The 21,218-nt window shown below is 40.6% G+C and overlaps 1 protein-coding gene across 1 annotated transcript; it reads left to right on the top strand.

Moving 5' to 3' along the window:
• The first annotated feature begins 3,178 nt into the window (after positions 1 to 3,178).
• On the top strand, positions 3,179 to 13,242 carry LOC137600180 (multidrug and toxin extrusion protein 1-like). Its single transcript, XM_068321646.1, has 16 exons — positions 3,179 to 3,398; positions 4,405 to 4,506; positions 5,419 to 5,487; positions 6,155 to 6,303; positions 6,976 to 7,018; positions 7,136 to 7,180; positions 7,271 to 7,368; positions 8,142 to 8,239; positions 8,863 to 9,044; positions 9,136 to 9,244; positions 10,157 to 10,232; positions 11,276 to 11,345; positions 11,417 to 11,549; positions 11,643 to 11,737; positions 11,818 to 11,881; positions 11,959 to 13,242. Exons 1-16 carry the CDS (start codon positions 3,222 to 3,224, stop codon positions 12,165 to 12,167), a joined length of 1,719 nt encoding a protein of 572 aa, XP_068177747.1. The 5' UTR covers positions 3,179 to 3,221; the 3' UTR covers positions 12,168 to 13,242.
• Positions 13,243 to 21,218: the final 7,976 nt, after the last annotated feature.

Genomic DNA, 21,218 nt, shown 5'->3' with positions numbered 1-21,218 from the left:
TTGGCATACGACTTTTTAACACAATAGAACAACGCTATCAACAATTGTTGAACACTTGATTTGAATTTGAAGAATTCTACCAACACATTATATAATTATTAGTGCTGTTAGGCGATTAAAAAAATTAATGTAATTAATTACAGAATTTGTAATTAATAAATTAACACATTTTAATCTCATACCTGCTAAAGGCCCCCAAATAAAGAATTTGAATTCTAGGACATTACAAAATTTTAGGGCATGACTAATCTATAGAAAACACCAAGAAGAGAAGATTTGAAATCCACATTTTTATTGGTCAAGTGTGCTTTATAAATGAAATTCAAAAGAAAACGGTCAAGCACATCAGCAAACCAATTAGACCAGGTGTAATTCTCAAAAATGCAATGCGAATACATTCATTCATTCATTGTCATATGACCACCGCTATATCCGCCGCAGCGGGTCACGGGGAGCTGGAGCCTATGCCAGAGGCATAGGGTGTGAGGCAGGGGACACTCCGGGCACGACGCCAGTGCACCGTGGAGCCACACACAAAGACATACAACCACTCACACACACACTCACTCCTACGGGCAATTGGGGACCAGCCAATCAACCTGAAGCGCATGCTTTTGGAGGTGGGAGGAAGCTGGAGAACCCGGAGAGAACCCACGCAGACACGGGGAGAGCATGCGAACTCCGAATACAGTTAAATAAAATAAATAAAATTCAGAAATAAAATAAGGCCGTGTCTCAAATAGGCACATAAGCAGACTCTCAATCAAAATGAATACTAAAGCTGACTCAATGCAGCAATTCAAAATGAATAGTATAACATGCCTCTAAATAAGGCAACATCAATAGTAAGATGCCAACAGACTTTTCCTTTAAAACGGTAAGCTAACGTTCAACTCTGTGTCCTTGACATGTTTTGTATTTAAATGATACGTTAGGCTGGAGCTGCTTCGGTGATATGAAAATTCTCTTTTACAAAAGGTACAAATCACTGCGTTTTTGTTGATAGTCCCGTCTTTGTTCTTTTTTATAAATAAACTTTCCGCCCAAAGGTCCGAGTGGGCTTGCCTCGCTCTCCTGTGTCGCGTCCACCTCTGTTGTCAGTCACCCTGCTTTTGTATAGTGCGCAGCTACGAAGTAACGTCACTGCAGCCTACGGGTCCCTCAATGGGCCAAATTTAAAATGCTTGCGCATTGACTTGTCACTCACGATTAATTGCGTTAATTTTTATAGCGCGTTAATTTGCAGCATAATTAATTAATCTAATTAAACTGACAGCCCTAATAATTATATATATTTGTATTATTATATAATAATAAAAATATGTACAAGTATACGACACAAACACCATAATTATCTCCAAATTACTTCCTATTTTCATCTTAAGGGTAACTTCATTAGACTTACAAATGGCACACATATGACTGGAGAATGATGAATGAGGGAAGAAGTTCTTACTTCATTCAAAGTAAAACCAAACCAAACAGCTGTTTGTGTCTGACAGCAGCACCAGCTCTGGGCAGGAGCGGCATCTCCTGGCCCATCTCTCGGTTGCCTCAGCCCCACCGCTGGCTGGGTAAATTTGACAGACGTAGTTTCTGGCTACTCACAGCTTTGGAAAATATTATTTGTCTTGCTTTAAGTTAGAACACTTCCATCCATCGCAGGACGTCACCAAACACCACAGAGTCAATCTTTGTCTATCTGAACATCTGTGAAGAACCAACCACTGGAGAGCATCGAGAGCACGTCCAAGGATTTACTTCAAGTCAATCTGCTTACAATTAGTTTTCTGTCATATTTCAGTTCAGATTTGAATAAATCTGTTTACTATACTTACTTGGTAAAACTTGGCTATGAGGCGAGGGTTGCTGAATACCTTCTAAACCTGGGTCTGCTCCAAGATCTACTTCCTACAAACAGTCTAAGAAAAACTGGGAAACCTTTTGTCAATTATGCTCCAAAGTTATGGAACTCATAACCTATAGAAGCTGAAGGAGGTTAAAATCTTTACTTCTATTCAATGTATGTTAAATTGAAGTGAATTATTCTATATTAAATTAATTAATTCATTCATTCATTCATTTTCACAAATTTCCCCACTGTGGGACAATAAAGGTCTATTATTATTATTATTATTATTATTTCTTCCGCTGTATCTGCCGCAGGGGAATTTTCATCTGTATTTTGTTCTTTAAAATCTGTGTATGTAATTCTACATTTCCTTTTGTCATGAAGTTTTCATTTACTTCCTCTTCTTATTTATACACAGTGTGAATGCATATCCTCGCTGATGTGCATGCAAACTTTCTCTCTATATTGAAATAAAGTTTATTATCGTAATGTGTACAAAGGTGTACAAAACTGTGGTGAGACCAGCGATGTTGTTTGGTCTAGAGACAGTGTCACTGAAGAAAAGACAGGAGACAGAGCTGGAGGTAGCAGAGATGAAGATGCTGAGGTTCTCTTTGGGAGTGACCAGGATAGATAGGATCAAGAATGAGTACATCAGAGGGACAGCACATGTTAGAGGTTTTGGAGATTAAGTCAGAGAGGTCAGACTGAGATGGTTTGGACATGTCCAGAGAAGAGATGGTGAATATATTGGTAGAAGGATGCTGAGTTTTGAACTGCCAGGCAGGAGGCCAAGAGGAAGACCAAAGAGGAGGTTTATGGATGTAGTGAAAGAGGACATGAAGGTAGTTGGTGTGAGAGAAGACGATGCAGAAGACGAGGTTAGATGGAGGCAATTGTTTCGCTGTGGCGAAACCTGAAGGGAAAAGCCCAAAGGAAAAGAATATCATCATCATTATTGCTACTTCACTATCGCTAACACTTCACTATCTGGCAGAGGACAGAGGGCTGAGCAGTATATATGAAGAGGAGCGGCTTATTAGGGCAGTGGCTGCAGGTGAATGAAGGGAAGGCAGGGGCAGGGAATGAACTGACGTAGGTAGGACAGGATGTGAAATGACATGATATATCAGCAGCATCAAAACAAACAAGAACTAATCTCCAGGGGGTGTGACAGATGCAGCTGGACGCCACTAACGCACCACTAACCAGCTGGTTAGGTGTGATGGGACGCTCCTGCTGGAGCACGTGGGTGACCCCTCCTCCGACTCCTCCCGTGGGTCCCATCACATCCACCACAGACACAGTTTCCAGTGTTGCCTCGTGGAGGAACGAAGCCACTCGTCTCAGTCTTACCGTGGATGACGTCATGGCTGCTGCCGGTAAAGAAGCGGTTAATCACACGGAGGGGGTGAAGGACGGAGTGGAAGCCGCTCCTGCAGCTCGGGGCTCCGGTGAAGGTTCCTGCCTGGGGCGCATGAAGCGCCTCATCCCGGAGATTTACTGGAATGAGGTCGTGGAACTGTTCAAACTAGCGGGACCAGTGGTAAGACGCACCTGTGCGCAATTTAGGAGGCATTTTTAGCGCAGTGTTAACTAGAATGTGGTTTAATTTGAATTAAACATATTATTTCTTTTTAAAAAAAATTTAGTTTATGACGTTGTAACATAATTAAAATCAATATCAATCCGTTTATAACAGGGAATTATTTTATTAACCTTGGTTTTTCAGGAGAACCCCAAAAGATTTAAAGTGAATCCATTTGTGTGAAATTCATCCAAATTAAATTCTTATGTAAACTACAAACGTGTTTAAATCAACAACATAAACTTAAATAAATTAATGATTAAATGAGACTGATCAGTGATCACCACCATTTCTCCAGGAACACGTTGTAGAGCACTTGAACCTTCAAATCAATAATGAATAAAACCAATTGTGTTGATTTTTTCATGAAATCGGGATTAACAAACACGTTTTAAACTTCACAACGGTTCAAAGCGAGTTTTGAACCGTGATACTGAAGCTCTCAGCTCACTCTTGATGTTTAACTGGGATCTGAACTTCATCTTCAGTGGGTGAGCAGCTGAGGAGTCTTTCCTCGTCTCTTACCATCGTCATAAATAGAACGGGATTTTTTTCATGTTATCCTGCACCATGAAGGAAGTACAGTATAGTCACTGCTGTGTTGGCTGACGTTAAGATGATACAAAAACTGCATAACAAATTCTCTTGAAACCTGGTGTGTAAGTTAGTTGTCCTGTGATTCTGATTTCAGCAAGGTAAACGTGGTTGAGGAGATGCAGATGAAGACTTTATTAGAAGTTCAAAGATTCAATAAAAAAGAAATCAAATTAAATAAATGAAATTAAACTAAACTGATCGTGCTTAAATTTTGTTTACTAAGCATAATAAAATCCAGGAAATCAAGTGAAATGAGAAAACCAAATGTTCTAACAATGAAACTGGGAAAAACTCCAGCAACATGAGAATAGATGAGGATGCAATATATTGATGTTGTAAGTGAATTGTACTTGTGGTTATTCTGTAGATCATTGCCCAGTTTCTGATGTTCATGATCAGCTTCATCAGTGCCGTCTTTTGTGGTCACCTGGGAAAAACGGAATTTGCAGGAGTCTCGTTAGCGGCTGCGGTGAGAGGATTTACTTTCGTCCTGTTCTTCTTCCTTCTCTACAAACATGACCCTTCTCATCAAGAACCGTGGCGTTTCTCATCACTGTTATGCAGATGATCTACAACTTTATGTTCCTCCACTGTCACATTACCTTTAAAACAGGATAGAATTGTATTAATCCCAAGGGAAATTATAAGGGAAAAAAATACAGAAAAAAGAAATAGGACAGTCAAAAATATAAATATAACCTGAGCAGAGTAGAAAAAGGTAAGAATCACAGCAACACAATGAAATTACAACAGAACACTGAAAGTTTGGTTCACTGAGAGAAAGAATTGAGATAGCTTCATATTAATGATGTGCGTTTTTTTGCAACTAAAGAAAATATCTCAAAATAAATTCCCCTGAAGGGCAAATTGCTTTTTGTTACAGTCACTCTGCAGCAGAACAAAGTAAAAAAAGAAAGACAGAAATAGGTCAATTAGAATTAAAAAGAGCAGATAAATAACAGAATAAATAGACGGAATTAAATCTAAACATATATACAGGTACATACAGTAACAGTAACTGCCACTTCATAAGTGAGGCAATGTACGGCCTGATGGCCACAGGCAGGAAAGATTTAGGGAAGTGTATTTAGGAAGGGTCATCCTACTACTGAAGGTTCTCTTTTGTCCCATCAGTGTTTTGTACAGTGGGTGGTACTCATTGTCCAAGATGGTCCTTAGTTTGGACATTGTCCTCCTCTCACACACCACAGTGAGAGAGTCAATCTTTACTACCACACTGTCTCCAGCCCTGCAAATCAGTTTGTCCAGATTTTTGGCATCCGCCACCCTCAGACCACTAAAATTATGTTTATTATGACCAGATTATTTCAGACATGTTTTTTCACTGAAGTGTTTGTGTTTTTGTGGGGTTTTTTTGCAGGTGATTAATGTCACTGGTATTTCCATCGGTACTGGTTTGGCATTCACTTTTGACACCCTGATCTCTCAGGTAACCCTCATTATACCTTTACCTTATTTGTAATTTTATAATTTTAATTTTAATTTACTGTACTGATCCCCGTGGGGTTTTAGTGTCATGCATATATATATGTGTGTGTGTATATATATATATATATAGGTGCAGGCCCATAGTACACACACACACACACACACACACACACACACACACACACACACACACACACACACACACACAGGGGGCCTGTAAGCATGCAAGAGATGGGGAGGTAGAGTGGTCAGCAGCCTCTTCTTGTTGCGCCTCAATGAGCAGCTTATAAAGGGACCAGCATCTTGCTAAAGGGCACGCAGGCAGTGCTTAGGAGGTGAGTTGACAACTCCCACCCAGTCCGCAGTCCAAGACTTAATGGGCTGAGCCACTGTCGCTCCTAAAAAAAGGTGCACCACCTGGGAATCAAACCCAGGTCACAAGAATGGAAGTCTTGCATGAAACCACTACAGATATGATATCAGATATGAATCTGACCTCAGATCAGGGTCAACCACTTCCCCGCTGGGTTTCCTGGTCGTCCCAGGTCTCCATTAAAACAAATCATGCATGAGCTTTAGTATCAAGTTGGTTTTCTTTGAGCAGTCATAGCTTGGTGTCGGTGTGATGCTTGTTTTCCAAACCGGTTGCTTCATCTGTCTACCTGCAGACGTATGGGAGTGGTAACTTGAAGCGTGTGGGGGTCATTCTTCAGAGGGGGATTCTGATTCTGCTGCTGGCTTGTTTCCCCTGCTGGGCCGTCCTCATCAACACAGAACCCCTCCTGCTTGGCGTTAGACAGAGCCCAGAGGTCGCCAGGTCAGAACACTTTCAGAACAATCCACATTTTCAGGAACTCATTTGTTGACAGTGCTGAAAAACTGGTTTGTATCTACATTGGAAGTCTGTTGTGAGAGTTTAGAGATGATAGAAAAAAGAAGGCAGCAACCTGGGTCAGGATGCCTGTGGAAAAATGGGATGTTTAGTTATCATGCTGACATTGGGAAAAAAATTATCCATCCATCCATCCATCCATCCATCCATCCATCCATCCATCCAACATGGTTCTGCTGGAGCCTATCCCAGTTTGCTACAGGCAAGAGGTAGCGCATTGCAGGACCGTACATAGACAAAAAATCACTCATGTTCACACTCACACCTACGAACCAATCGGAGTGAGTAATTCACCTCAGCTGCATGTGTTTGGAGGTGAGAGGAAGCCGGAGAACCCGGAGAGAACCGACTAAGACACGAGGAGAACGTACAAACTCCACACAGAAAGTCATCGAACCCGGAACCTTCTGGCTATGAGGCAACAGCATTACCCATTGAATTTGTCTAATATGATGAAAGTGTATGAGTTTATAAGTTTTGATCCTTCATTTGAAATCCAGACCAACATGGATCCACAGTCACTGATGACCTCGTTTATCCATCCCAGTTTTTTTGGTTGTGTCACACATTTTAATTTAAATTGTTTTGTTTCTGAAGTCTGACGCAGCTTTACGTGAAGATCTTTATGCCTGCCCTGCCGGTGAGTTTGATGCATTCTATCATGAAGATAATTATATCATACATGAGCCTTTCACAGAACTGGTTCAGTTGGTTCTGGATCCTGAGCTTCACCTTCATCGATTGTTTCCATTTTCAGGCAGCATTTATGTACCAACTGCAAGGGAGGTACCTTCAAAATCAGGTAAATCTATTAATACACTTTTGTCTGGGTTATTGATTGGATCTTCTTTATCAAAATATTATTGACTAAAGGTTGTGTTGTGGTTCACAGGGAATTATATGGCCTCAGGTTGCAACAGCAACATTGGGGAATATCTTCAATGCAATCTTCAATTACATTCTTCTGTTCCAACTGGAATTGGGTGTGGCGTGAGTTTTCCACTTGAATTTTGCAATAGTTTGTGTAATTATGCATAGAAATCCAGGAGAACTTATTGTACATGTTTGTAGTGATCAATATGTTGCTGAATTGAACTGAGGTGAAGATTGTGAAATAAACAACATCCAAAACTGTCTGCAGAAATCAAAGAGTTTGCACAACCACATTGTTCTAAGCAGTAAAAAAAGTGCAAAAAATGAAAATCAGCATTTCATTAGTTAACACAGCAATCCACATGCATGGAGAACAGCAGGTGTCCTACCATACAACCCTGGGGAACACCTTATGACACAGGTAGGGAAGGAGAGGAGTCCTCAGCAAAGTGGATGCACTTTATTCTAGTAGTTAATCTATTTGGAAACCAACAAGCTGTCCTCTCTAACAAGGAGCTATGGTCCAAAGCCTTTGGCAAATCATTTCTTATTGTTAACATGTCACAGTAGATGGACTTCAGTAGATGGACTTTCTGTGCAGTCACACAATACAGCTGTTCCAATACAAAATTATGTAAGCAAACTTCCAATTTAACAATCAATATTTTACGAATGCAGACTTTATTTTTTGTGGTTGCACTGGGGATATTTATTCAGTCTTGTTGGTCAACATGAATTAGCTTCTATTATTGGAGCCTGAACTGCCATCAGGGTTTAGGAATGGTGAAAACCTAGACTAGTTTCTTAGCTGTGAACGTCTGTTGTAAACATACTTTTAGTTATTTCTCCTTTTGCTTCTTGACCTAACGTCTCCATTCCTTCCCTTTAAGTGGATCTGCAGCAGCCAATGCCATCTCACAGTATCTGCTGGCTACAGTCTTATACATCTACATCTGCGTGAGGGGTCTACATAAGGCCACTTGGGGAGGTCAGTTGGCAAGCATTACGCTTAGTATTTTCATATGGTTTAGACTTATTGTTTCACATTCTTTTATCATGTCTTTTGCAATGTTGAATACTTTGATATCTAATTTAAGTGTTCAATGTCATTTTCATTTTGTGGAAAATTCTGAAAACTCTTCATGACTTGTGCTGTTCAGACTTTAAAAGTATAAATATCCAACTAGTTCTATACTTTGGGGAAAGATAACTAATGAAAGTCATGACTCAAAAGGTTTGCCAACCTGCAGATGGCTACATTAGCACTAGCCATTAGCTGGACCCAATTCCAATTAATGTAAGAGGACGATGAGGTAACCCAACCCGTTCCCACAAGAAAAACAAAGTGCTGAAATGATGAGTTCCTGGAGCAAAGTCCAAAAAACTAAGCAACGTCCAAAGGTGCATGAATTAATAAGGTTCCCAAGGAAAATAATTGACAAAGAACACAGCACAAGGCAAAGCCGGTTACATAAGCGATCGCTTCACAAATTTGCAATCAATCACACTTAGAACCCTGGACCATGACGTGGACTGACATTAAACCGACATTGGATTGAACTTATGAACCAATTGGATGAGTTCCTTTAACCCTCGACCTCTGGCTCGTAGGTTGGTCCCTGGACTGCCTACAGGAGTGGGGTCCCTTTGTCCGGCTGGCCATCCCCAGCTTGCTGATGCTTTGTCTGGAGTGGTGGATGTTTGAGGTGGGAGGAATCCTGGCAGGTATCATTAGTGAGACTGAGCTGGGGGCTCAAGCTGTAACCTATCAGCTGTCGCTCATGAGTTTTATGGTAACTCCCATTACATAATGATGAATGCTACCATTCTTCTTATTCGTTTGATATTGTTCCAATTATATTACAGCTTATCCAATTTTATTAGATCCCATCGGGAATCGCTGCTGCCACCAGCGTTCGTGTTGGAAATGCTCTCGGTGCAGGTAATATACAGCAGGCCAAGCTGTCCTGCAGAGTCCCCATCATCTGTGGATGTAAGAACCAACACGCACAGCACACTGTGTCCAAGTTACCTGCAACACCTTTTCACTTGGTCTGAATGTCTGCAGAAAAGCCCAGGTGGAGGGTCTTTTGAAGTGCTGTAATTGGATGCTTCTGAGAGAAAAAAAACCCGGAGGAGTAAAAATAAGCATTCATTCATGCATTCATTCTTTTTCTGCCGCTTCATCCGCCGTAGCGGGAGCTGGAGCCTATCTCAGCTGGCATAGGGCGTGAGGCGGGGGACACCCCAGGCACGACGTCAGTGCACCGCGGAGCCACACACAAAGACAGACGACCAACAGGCCTACATTTTTAAAAAATTAACTGTAGGTTAACGGTAGGCCCTGTCAGCCTAAATTCCAAAGAGCTGAACATTAATATTTCATACAAACTTAAAAATACATGAAACATTTAGTTTTCTGTGCAGCCATGATGACGAAGGTGAAGATGAAGATGTAATTAGGCTTCAGGACCATGGATGAGGGCAGATCACGCCAACAGGGCTAGAGGATTTAGCGTAATGCTAACAATCTAAAACCTAACGCCAACATCCCATAGATTCAGATTTCACGTGTCATGTTAACATGATTCATCAAATCTCAGACTCAGTGAACAGTTTGTTCTGATGTCAGACTTCCTGTGGTCTTCTTTTCTTTCCTGAAGCATTTCCTCTGTGAACTTTGTAATCCAGCAAAGAGATCCGATCAAGGAGAGCAATAGGCCAAACAAAAGGAAACAACAGTTGACTGAGTTGACTTGACATGACTGACCAAATATCCACAAATGATTTTAGCATCAGTGCTAATGCCTCACATGCAAAATGAATGATGTTTGGATGAATTAAGAACGACTTTCAAGCTGTGTTTAATGTTTAACTCCTGGTTTGTTTCTCTTTCTGGTGGCAGTCATCACATCATGTTTTATTGGTGGCGGCCTTTTCTTTTCCAGAAAAGTCATTGGATATATTTTCACCTCAGATCAGTGAGTAAAGAGAGAGAATGTTTCACTTTCTTTTATTTCACGGGTGATTTTGTGTATCTGTGTTTCCACCTGAGTTCTTTTGGTATCTGTGGACTTGGGAAACCACTTGTGAAAAACAAGACGAGGGATAATGATGTTGGAATCTTGACGGGAATGTATTTCTAAAACACACTGTGACACTGTGTTAACGGAACCTCAGTGGGGTTTTAATGGGACACAAACTGTTGATGATTTTTTCTTGGCAGTGTGTTGTCGTCTAATGACAATAAATTCGGATGAGAGTGTTTACATGATGCTAACACAAGACTGCCAGGTAACCTTACATCAGAGCGCAGTAATGGATTGACCAGCAAGTGTTTTAAGTCAGAGTGTTTGATGATGTCATTAAAAGAAAAGTTTGACAGAGAAACTTGCTGATCCAGCCTGAGCCGGTTGTCCTGCTGGAAGGTTGTCATGTTCCTACTTGAACTCCCTGTTGGTAATGATTTACTACTTAACCAGGTGTTAATCTGGTTATATCATTTACTATTTCAGATAAACAATATTTTAAAAAGTTGGGTACACTTTGTCACAGTTTAAATCACCAGGGTGCAATTTGTCAAAAAAACACCTCAATAATGCGGCTCACCAAACTTGTTTAAAGTATATTTTATGAAATAAACACAGTTGTTAAATAATTTTTACAGTAAGCGTTGTATATATGTATGTTTTTCTGCTTCTTAAAGGCCAAAACCTTTTATACGATGGTTTACACAATTTAATTTTGCAATAGAACAAATAAACACTCCATCCATCTGCTCTTCAGCTGGCCCGCTTGTCAAATTTTAGGACTGTGTGGCCTACCAGTCAAATCATTTGCCCATCCCGATTTAGCCTAGTGCTAAAGGTCAGTATAACGTAACATGAACACCCCATAGATTCAGATTTCACGAGTCATGTCAAAATGACTCAGAAAATCTCAGACTACGTAACAGTTTCATGTCAGATTTGATGTGGTATTTTCATGTACTGACATTGGTAACCTACTCTCTGTGTGTTTCTAGAGACATCATCCGGAGGGTTTCTCGTATTGCGATCGTATTTTGTGTCACTCACATCGGTGATTCCATCTCGGTGAGAAACATTTCTTCAGATTATCCGGTGTGAACTCCTGTGGAATACGAATGTGTGCTTGGTGTCTTCAGGGTGTGTCTGGAGGTGCAGTTCGAGGCGCAGGGAAACAGTTAATAGGTGCTCTGGTCAACCTGATAGGATACTACGTCATTGGTGCTCCTATTGGAGTGTCCCTTATGTTTGCTGCTGATATGGGAGTAGAAGGTATGATGAGACAATTAGTGTACAGATCTGCAAGTCATGGAGTCCTGTAGGATCCAGGAAAGCCATTAAAGTCTTCTCTGACCCTTTGAAAAGGAATGTGGATAGGACTCGCCGTCTGTGTGTTCGTGCAGGCCAGTGTCTTCATCACATTTTTGACCCGACTCGATTGGAAAAAGGCCGCTGCAGAGGTATAACGGTTCCTTTTGCTTTGTTGAGATATTTGAAAGTAAAACCTGATGTTAAAAATGTCTTCATTGACTCTGATCAGGCTCTTGTGAGGGCAGGAGTCCAGGAAAAGGAAGAAAATGAAATGGACAGGATGGAAACTACAGGTAAGCTTCATCAAACGTGTCAGGTGCTTAAACTACCTGATACGTTTTTAATTAAAGACTGTTCTTCAAACCTCCAGACGCCAATCAGAACCGGACTCAGGTCAGTGTTGAGAGCGCTGAGGAGGTTTGTGTTCCAGACCAGAGCAAATCTGTAGTCGTTACGGTGGGAGAGTCCTACTCGGTCCGTCAGCTGGTTTTACGGCGTGGCTTCACGTTGCTATTCATGGTTGCCATCGTCGTTGCCGGAGTCTTCCTCAGCGACTTCCTGTTGAGGATACAGAAATAAATCCTCCTAGGATGTAATGCCTACAGTTGGACTGATGGTCGTCATGCCTGGCACAAAGTTGTCACTTGGTGTGGAAAGGGTGACTTGTGCCAAGTCAGCAGGGTTTGAGCGCTCATGAATTAAGAGTCACTCTGACATAGAGCTGAAATAAACTGATGAAGGTGGAATATTCAGGAACTATATAAGTGATTTGATTCGAGAAACTTTATGGACTTGTTTACAATCTTGTGTTTGTGTTCACATATATTTGTAAAGATGGGATAAAACTTTTAAAACACTTTTAATTTTGAATAGTGACATCACAAGCCTTGAGTCTTTTAACATTGGAGGTTGATTTTCTGCAATCTCCCTGCCCATATATTTGAATAAGCTCACTTGAAATCCTCACACTGTCACGCTTTAACTACACCCACTACCTGTCAATCGAGCGCCGAACCAATCAAGCGCCCAACCAATCACGGCTCATCTGCCGGAAGAAAATCATGTGAAGTTTATGGCGAAAGGAATCGGGCAGCGAGGCTTTTTGTTGCGGTTACGCCTTTCGTCCACAAGACAACGCAGATATCCGGGACGAAAACACTGGCCAAAGTGAAGGTCTTTGAAAAGGCCGGATATGCGTTGTCGCGTGGACGCTGTAACCGAAACTTTTTCTATCGAGGGGCGTCTCCCTGCAACGAAAACAGCTGTGACGTTAGTGTGTGTGACCTGTCTCTACATGTACACACAGAATGGATGGAGTTAAAACCGGGTATTTTCTGACATATAACAACTCCACGTCGAAAATGTGTTGATAAACATGCTTGAGGGTTGGATATTTGTTTGTCTGTTTCCTTATGAGTCATTAAGTTTATACATTGGACAAAATTGTTGTTTTGAAATAAAAACCAATGATATGACCCAAGCATAATCACTGGCTATACCTCAACGTCACATAAGCACAATCATTGTCCATACCCCAACCCCAACCACCCTCCCCTCACTGTACATGTTTACTTTATTTTCATTTTCGTCATGTTCAAGTGATCATTTTGCATACTGCCAGTGTGTGTGTGTGTGTGTGTGTGTGTGTGTGTGTGTGTGTGTGTGTGTGTGTTAAGTGATTTCCCTATGGGAATTATTAATAGATTTATTTTATTTTTTACACACACACACGCACACACACACACACACACACACACACACACACACACACACACACACACACAGTGTACTGCCATCACTAAAAGCTTCAAAGCTTCATGGGGCTTCATCTGCCCATCACTAACTATACATGGACTTCCCAGTTAACATAATTTTAGAGTGTCATAACTGTTCAAACAATTTTCATGTTTTTGAGCAGAAAGTCCAAACAGCAGGAACGACACAGAAAACGCAACAAATTCAGAGTGGAACTAGCTGGTTAGCACCAACAGCCTGTCCAGCTATGGCTTGGAATGGGACAATCGATGTAGTATCAAAAATGCTCCCCGGGCATCTGACAAAAATACTCTTTAAGTAACTACATACAGTTCTGTTCATGTAGTCAGCTAACAGAACTATCACTTCTCTAAAATTTCTTTTCTACTTGCTCTTTTGACAGGGGCCTTTTCCTTTAACGTTAACTCCTTTCCTAATCTCACGATTAATTATCTTTCTCCAGTTAACCTGCTAACATTCATCTACGGCATCACAATGCCCACCCAGCGCAATCCGTGATTTGCCAACACAAAGTCTTTATGTCACCACGTTGATTTTTGACTACTTTGGGTGCGCTTAGTTTATAATACCCATACATTTGCTTTCCTATTTATGGTATGAAGTCTGATTTTGTTTTATCGTGGAATTTCCACGGGTCCCCACTAATATATTTGATAGTTTTTTTCTAAAATGAAAATTGTTTAGTATCATTGTCATCTGCCAATATAAATAAATTGTTAAGCGAGTTGATATACATTTATTCCATGTAGTGGATGTGTGTTAAATGGTACATCACATGTCCGCCATGTCAGAATTGTCTCTGATTTGAAGACTGATGTAAGATTAAAAATTGAATTAAATAACTCACTCCAAGTCAAACTTAAGTCCAGAGGAGTTTTGTGTCCAAGAACCAAATGAACTGTTTAGAACATACACACATACACGTTTTTTTACAACGTTGCACCAAGTTTAATGGAGGATGGAGTTATTTTAGAGCCACAAATCAGGACCTGGAAGGACAGGTTATGCAGTTAAGTTGAGGGACCTTAAGGTATCGCCTCCTGAAAAGATGCCACTCCATGCAAATCCTGGTCTGGTCCAGTCCAATTACCAGGCCCAGAGAGAAGAAACCAGACCACTCAATGCTGAGAAGTGTCTGTCAGGGATGCCCACAGCTCAAAGCACTGGCGATCATGCCCTCTGGCCAAAATGTTATGTCTTCAACAGGAAGACTGAAACTGCCTGTTATGAGTAGAGATGATCTGAGCAACTGAAATTCAGTAACACGGATGAGTTCGAGGCAAAACATTTCACACACAATGTTGTTGGACAGACATCAGACATCTGTGTGATATTGATTAAAAAGAGTTTAATATGGGACCTTCATGATTTGCATAGTTTAGTGCTCACTTGATGCAGTAACAGAAGAGGTGCCATCTACTGCCACATTGTGGACAAACAGGTAGAGTCACAAATGTCCCTCTAAATGCCGAGTGTCGTTAACATCCAGGTGTGCATACTGAAGCTGAGGCGCTTGAACGCCCTGCTGGTCATGTAAAAGTGCCGCTTGAACGTGAACATAGCAGTTCTGCTGAGGAAGTGCAGTTTTATTTCTGTGAAACGATTTTAACATAGTTAAGAAATAGCAAAGATGAGGTCAACACTCTGACCACTAGATGGCAGCAGAATTAGAATGAGCAATATTTGCTTTCATCATATCCAGAGGATTTGAAAATGACAGAAAGTTGAATTTCTTGCGATCACCTGAGGTCATTCCTGGCTGAAGGATGAGTGTAAGCTGGCCAACTAATTCTGAAGGTATGCTCCCCTACATAGTGTACGTGGATGAAAAAGCCCACAAAGGTCTATCTGTTGGTCTAACTGTGGACCTGGACCTAGAGGGCCTGAGGCCTGTACCATAAAACTGGATTACGGCTTAGCGAGATAACTTCAGGTTTAACCCTGGCTTTTTTTTACCATAAAGGTGGCTTACTTTTTATCGGGCTACGTTGTCGTGGTAACCTATGCTGAACACCTAACCTGCTCCGGAGCAGGATAAGTTCAGGATAAGAGCTCAGCAGGTATAAAAGCCCCACCTACTGACCAATCAGTTCTCTTGGAAAATGGCCTGTCCGTTTTATGGGAACCCGGTGGATCTTGGTGCACAGTAGGGGTGGGAGATACTGGGAATTTTGGTATCGATCCGATACCAAGTAAATACAGGGTAGTATCGGCTGATACCGATACGATACCGATACTTTTTAATTGGAAATGTCATGATCATTAAATAATTGACCCCCCCCCTCCGAGTTAGGTTATTATAATTGTGATAAACAAAGCACAATATTTTATTACACAGCAAATATTTTAGCCAATAAAAATGTTTCATTTTTTAATAATTAACTACAATGCAAACTTTAACAGCATAAAAAAAATACTTCTACTACAACAACTGTTTCAGAACAAGAAACCAAAAAAAAAAAGCAGCAATGTAACGTAATGTTATTTCAGGAATTAAAGTTTGTTTAGCACTTTAATTTACATGGTTCACAATAAGTTAGAGATTATGAGAGACTCATTTTTGGGGTAATAAATATTACACTAATGGAAATGGTATTTCTTCTCATTCACTATATAACTTTTATTTATGTCAGTACAATTCAGACCAAATAGGAAAGCAGTCACATAAATAATAATATCAATAACATATTGTGAACCTTGTATTTTTATCTGATTATTTGAGTAATATAATTAATCAATAGATTAGTCGATTCATTGAGTAATGGATAGCTGTAGCCCTTAGTAAAACAAGATTTTTTTTCAACTGGGTGAACATATAACCATTGAACCAATCTCCTAAAGTTGATACCCAATTACATTGTGAAAAACAGATTACGTGGGTATTGTTGATTTTCTGGCTGAAAAGCCTCTGCCAGAGCACATTGTCTCTGTCCGGAGGATGCAGCAGGCCAGTGACGGATTTTGGCTAACGCACACAACGCACGTTGCGTAGGGCCAAGATGGCCGAGTGAGTGGACGCTTTCTGCCGAGCTCTGCTAAGTAAGTTAAGTAAACGGTTAAAAACGAAGCTTTTTTGACGCCAATCACCTACTCCGTCTCTCCAAGATTACTCAGCTACTTTTAAGACAGTGGTGACTTCATGTCGGCCCGGAGTGAAAGAAAAAGACCCCCGGACAACGTCAAGCAGAGGCTGACGGTAGCATACCACACTGTATCTAAGGCTGGCAACGTCTTAATTGACGACTGCCACGACTACGTCAACCCCCCCGTCACTCTCCCAGTCTCAGACGACGGTATGGATGAGTTTCCACCTCTTCCCATCACCCCCAGCAAATCTCCAGCTCCGAAAAAGGCGACGCTTTCTCCCAACACCCAGGGGCTAGCTGGCCAAAACGATGTAATTGCCGCCCTCTCTGCGCTGATCAACGCCAGAAGCGACAACATTGAGAGCATGGTAAGTGCTAATGCACTTAAAATTGAGGGTCTTAAAAAGACTATTGATTATGTCTGCGAGGAAGTAAAGGCTGTTAAAGGGAAAGTGAGTACACTCGAGAAAAAAGCGGTAACTGAGGAGAAAAGAGTGGACATGTGTCAGCAGCGGATCTCAGAGCTGGAGAGAAACACTCGGAGATGGAACCTGAGACTCTACGGGGTTGCAGAAGATGAGAAAGAGGAACCACGCAAGAAAGTCATTGAAATATGTCAAGCTATCCTTCCAGAGCAAAAGAACAGGATGTCTGACACTGTTGACACTGTGCACCGCCTTGGCCCTAAACGTCAGAATGGAAACAGACCCAGAGGCATCATCATTCAGTTCACCTCGCGACTCAGCAGAGATGCCATCTGGAGAGCTGCTAAATCTTCTCCCTACCTGATGAGCAACAGCCTAAAATTCGCGGAGGATCTCTCCAAAGACGACAGAGAGCGCAGGAGTAAGCTGTGGCCTGACATAAAGAAAGCCCGTGAGGATGGTAAGACGGCCTACTTCATCGGAGGTCGTGGCTTCATTAATGGATCAGAACTTTCTCTCCCTAGTTAAGGAGCAACTTCTCTGCCCTTCTGATGCCTTCATAGACTTATTCCTGGTTCAGGCAGCTACTGAAGACTGTTATAAATAAAGCCAGCTGCTTCCTTTCCAAGTCTTCGTTTACCGTTATAATTCATGTTAATAATGCAGATTTCGGTCCCCTTTTGATACACTCTAAGTGGTCAGAGACTTTATTATTTCCTTATTTGTTCTTGTTTAACACTTAACTTTGTCGCTTTCTTTTGTTTCTCTTAATGCCAGGGGTCTAAGACAGACCTGTAAACGCAAAGCACTTTTTTTGTTTGCCAAGCATCTTAATACTGACTTTTGTTACTTTCAAGAGAGCCACTCAACTACTGCAGAGCACAGTTTCTGGAAATCACAATGGGGTAATGATATCTGGTTTTCTCACGGCACAGAGCACTCTGCTGGAGTCAGCACTCTTAAAAAGTCTTTCAGTGGATCTGTACTACACTCAAACAGCGATTCTTTAGGTCACTATGTTTGCCTTGTGCTTAAGTACCTTGATGTTACCTTAATTACTGTTAACATATATGGATATAACACCAAACCTGAGAACGACAAACTTCTTCATTCCATAGAGAGGCGACTTGACTTTTTGTTATCGAGATTCCCAAATTCTATCCTTTTAATTGGTGGTGATTTCAATATTGCCTTGGATAATGCTGCTGATAGATGGCTCCCTAGACAGCCCTCCCCCGTTAATTTGAATCTTAAGGCATTCATGCAGAAATTTGATGTTATAGATGTATGGAGAGAGAAATTTCCAGACGAAAGAACCTTTTCATGGAGCAACAGGTCAGGCTCAAGACAATCACGTATTGATTTCTGGTTATTATCCAGCTTTGTTGAAAAAGAGAAAATCACAGTTAAATTCCTTGCTACACCCTTAACTGATCATAGAGCAATTCATATTAATATCCAACTTTCTACTACAGACGATGTACCACTCAGATCTTCCTACTGGAAATTAAACTACTCTTTGTTAGAGCATGATGCAGTTAAATCTGAAATCTGTAAATTGATTTCACATTTCTGGAACAAGGCTGAAAGAGAAAAATTGTACAACACCAATTGGGAACTGTTCAAATTTGAAGCAGGTAAGTTTTTAAGAAGATATGGGTCGTCAATTTCTAAATCTAAAAGAGCAGAGGAAGAAGAAGTTATAACAAAAATCACCTCATTCTTTCAAAGACCCCCTGATTAAATCACTGAAGAGGATAGACTTAATTTTTTAGACCTGCAAAAAAAATTAGATGACATTTATCGTCGCAAGGCGGAAGGTGCATTTATTAGGTCCAGGAAGAGATGGTTAGAAGAAGGGGAACAAAATTCAGCGTATTTTTTTAGGCTTGAAAAACTGCGTGCTAAAACCAACTCCATCAATTAAATATAAATGGCGTCATAACTGACGATGCTAAACTAATCTCAAACTATTGCTGTAATTTTTATAGCAACCTTTACAGCTCACAATACAACCAAGAGCATGCCTCTTTATTATTAGACTCAATTAAAGACTTACGCATCCTCAGTACTGTGGATAAGGACTTTTGTGACACCTCTCTTACTGTAGAAGAAGTCTCTGATGCCATCGCTGCTCTTAAGAAGAACAAATCACCAGGTAGCGATGGTTTAACCGCAGAATTTTATAAAGCCTTTTCAACACATTTAGCCCCTTTTCTTCTACAGGTTTTCTTAGAAAGCATAGGAAAAAATGCCCTTCCTCCTAGTCTCACACAAGGTCTTATAACCTTAATTCCAAAATCTAAAAAAGATGTGCTGTCTCTCGATAATTGGAGACCCATATGTTTACTCAACAATGACTACAAAATTGTGGCCCTTATTCTCGCCAAAAGAATTAAAGAGGTCTTAGATACAATAATAGATGAGACTCAGTCGGGCTTTATGAGAAATAGACATATATCTAACAATGTTAGACTTGTCCTAGACATCCTTGACTATTCTGAGTTGATTTCTGATGAAAGTTTTGTCCTCTTTCTTGATTTCTATAAGGCCTTCGACACAATTGAACACCAATTCATCTTTCGCTGCTTAAAGAAACTAGGTTTTGGTGAATTTTTTTGCACGGCTATTAAGACTCTGTATGCCAACGGCAATAGTTCAATCAAAATGAAAAATGGCACGACTCCAAGGTTTAACTTGAAATGAGGCATCCGCCAGGGATGCCCCATCTCCCCCTACCTCTTCTTACTCTGTACTCAGATTCTCACAAACCAGATCACTAACAGTGCAGTGCAAGGAATCTCTATAGCTGACAAAAATGTTATTATAAGCCAACTGGCTGATGACACTACTCTCTTCCTAAAAAATGCTAACCAAGTCCCTGTTGCTCTTCATGTAATCACTGATTTCTCTAAGGCCTCTGGCCTATGCCTTAATCTGAATAAATGTGAGCTATTAGCTGTTAAAAATAGTAACGCAAATTCCATTTGTAATATTCCTGTCAAAGAAGAAGTCACTTATTTAGGGCTCTTGATCTCTAAAAACCAGAACTTGAGATGTATTTTGAACTTTGACCCGATCATTCAAAAACAAAAGTTAAACTAAATCAGTGGTTGCAGAGGGACCTGTCCCTTAAAGGCAGAGTCCTTCTCACTAAAGCTGAAGGTATTTCTCGGCTCACCTATGCAGCTCTCCCCATACATCTGGATAATAAAACTATCAAAAATATTGACCGTTTACTTTTTGATTTTATTTGGAAAAATCGTACGCATTATATTAAGAAAGGAGTTGTTATGAACGACTATGAACATGGGGGGCTTAACTTCCTAGATTTTGCTACTCTTAATAATACATTTAAAATAAATTGGGCTCGACACTTTCTCAAAAATCCTGTCTCAATTTGGAACTTCATTCCTCAGTACATCTTCTCTCACTTTGGTGGTTTACACTTTATTCTCAGTTGTAATTATAATGTAGACAAACTTCCTGTAAAATTCTCAGCTTTTCACAGGCAAGTTCTTCTATCGTGGTCTCTAATATATAAACATAACTTCTCTCCTCACAGGTACTTAATATGGAATAATAGAGACGTTCTTTTCAAGAATAAATCACTTTTTATGGACAGATGGGTTCAGAACAAAATTCTTCTGGTAAGTCAGCTGTTTAATGGAGAGGGACTTTTGCTTTCTTATAGGGAATTTTTATCCAAGTATGATTTTCCTGTTACTCCCAGGGAATTCGCCATAGTGTTTGACGCTATCCCATCAGGTACTTTAATGCTTTTCAGAAATCTTCCCAACCCACCCCCCTCAATCTCCGTACCTAATCCAATTGATTCTCACATAGGGAAAATTTGTTTTTCGACCTTTCCCCGTAATAACAACAGACATATACGTGCTCTATTCCAGAAAGATGTTGTTTCTGTTTCTTATGTTGTTTCTTATTGGAATCGTTTTGTGAATAACATTGATTGGAACAAGGTCTGGATGATTCCACATAAATATCTCATCTACAATAAGGTGAAGGAAGTTTCCTTCAGAATTATTCATAAATACTATCCTGCAAATCACTACATGGTTAAAATCTGGAAGGTGGATGTCTCGTTAAGTGAAGCCAGATAAGTAGGAGGAAGCCCGGCTAGGTTGATCAAGCTTTATGGTACAGGCCTCTGGTGTGCTTCATCGAACTTGAGAAAGCCTACTGGTATCTTTGGAAGCCTGATAAGAACCAAACCTCCAAATGAAAGGAAAATCTGTCTAATTACGATTTGCAACTACTTCTCGAAAGTGGTTTCAATCTGTCTAGCAAAAACAATCTGAAAGAAGTAGACAAGTGACAAAGGA

The sequence above is a fragment of the Antennarius striatus genome, chromosome 8, assembly GCF_040054535.1.
Source record: "Antennarius striatus isolate MH-2024 chromosome 8, ASM4005453v1, whole genome shotgun sequence".
Taxonomy (NCBI): Eukaryota; Metazoa; Chordata; class Actinopteri; order Lophiiformes; family Antennariidae; genus Antennarius; species Antennarius striatus.
This window is presented reverse-complemented; position numbering and strand designations above follow the sequence as displayed.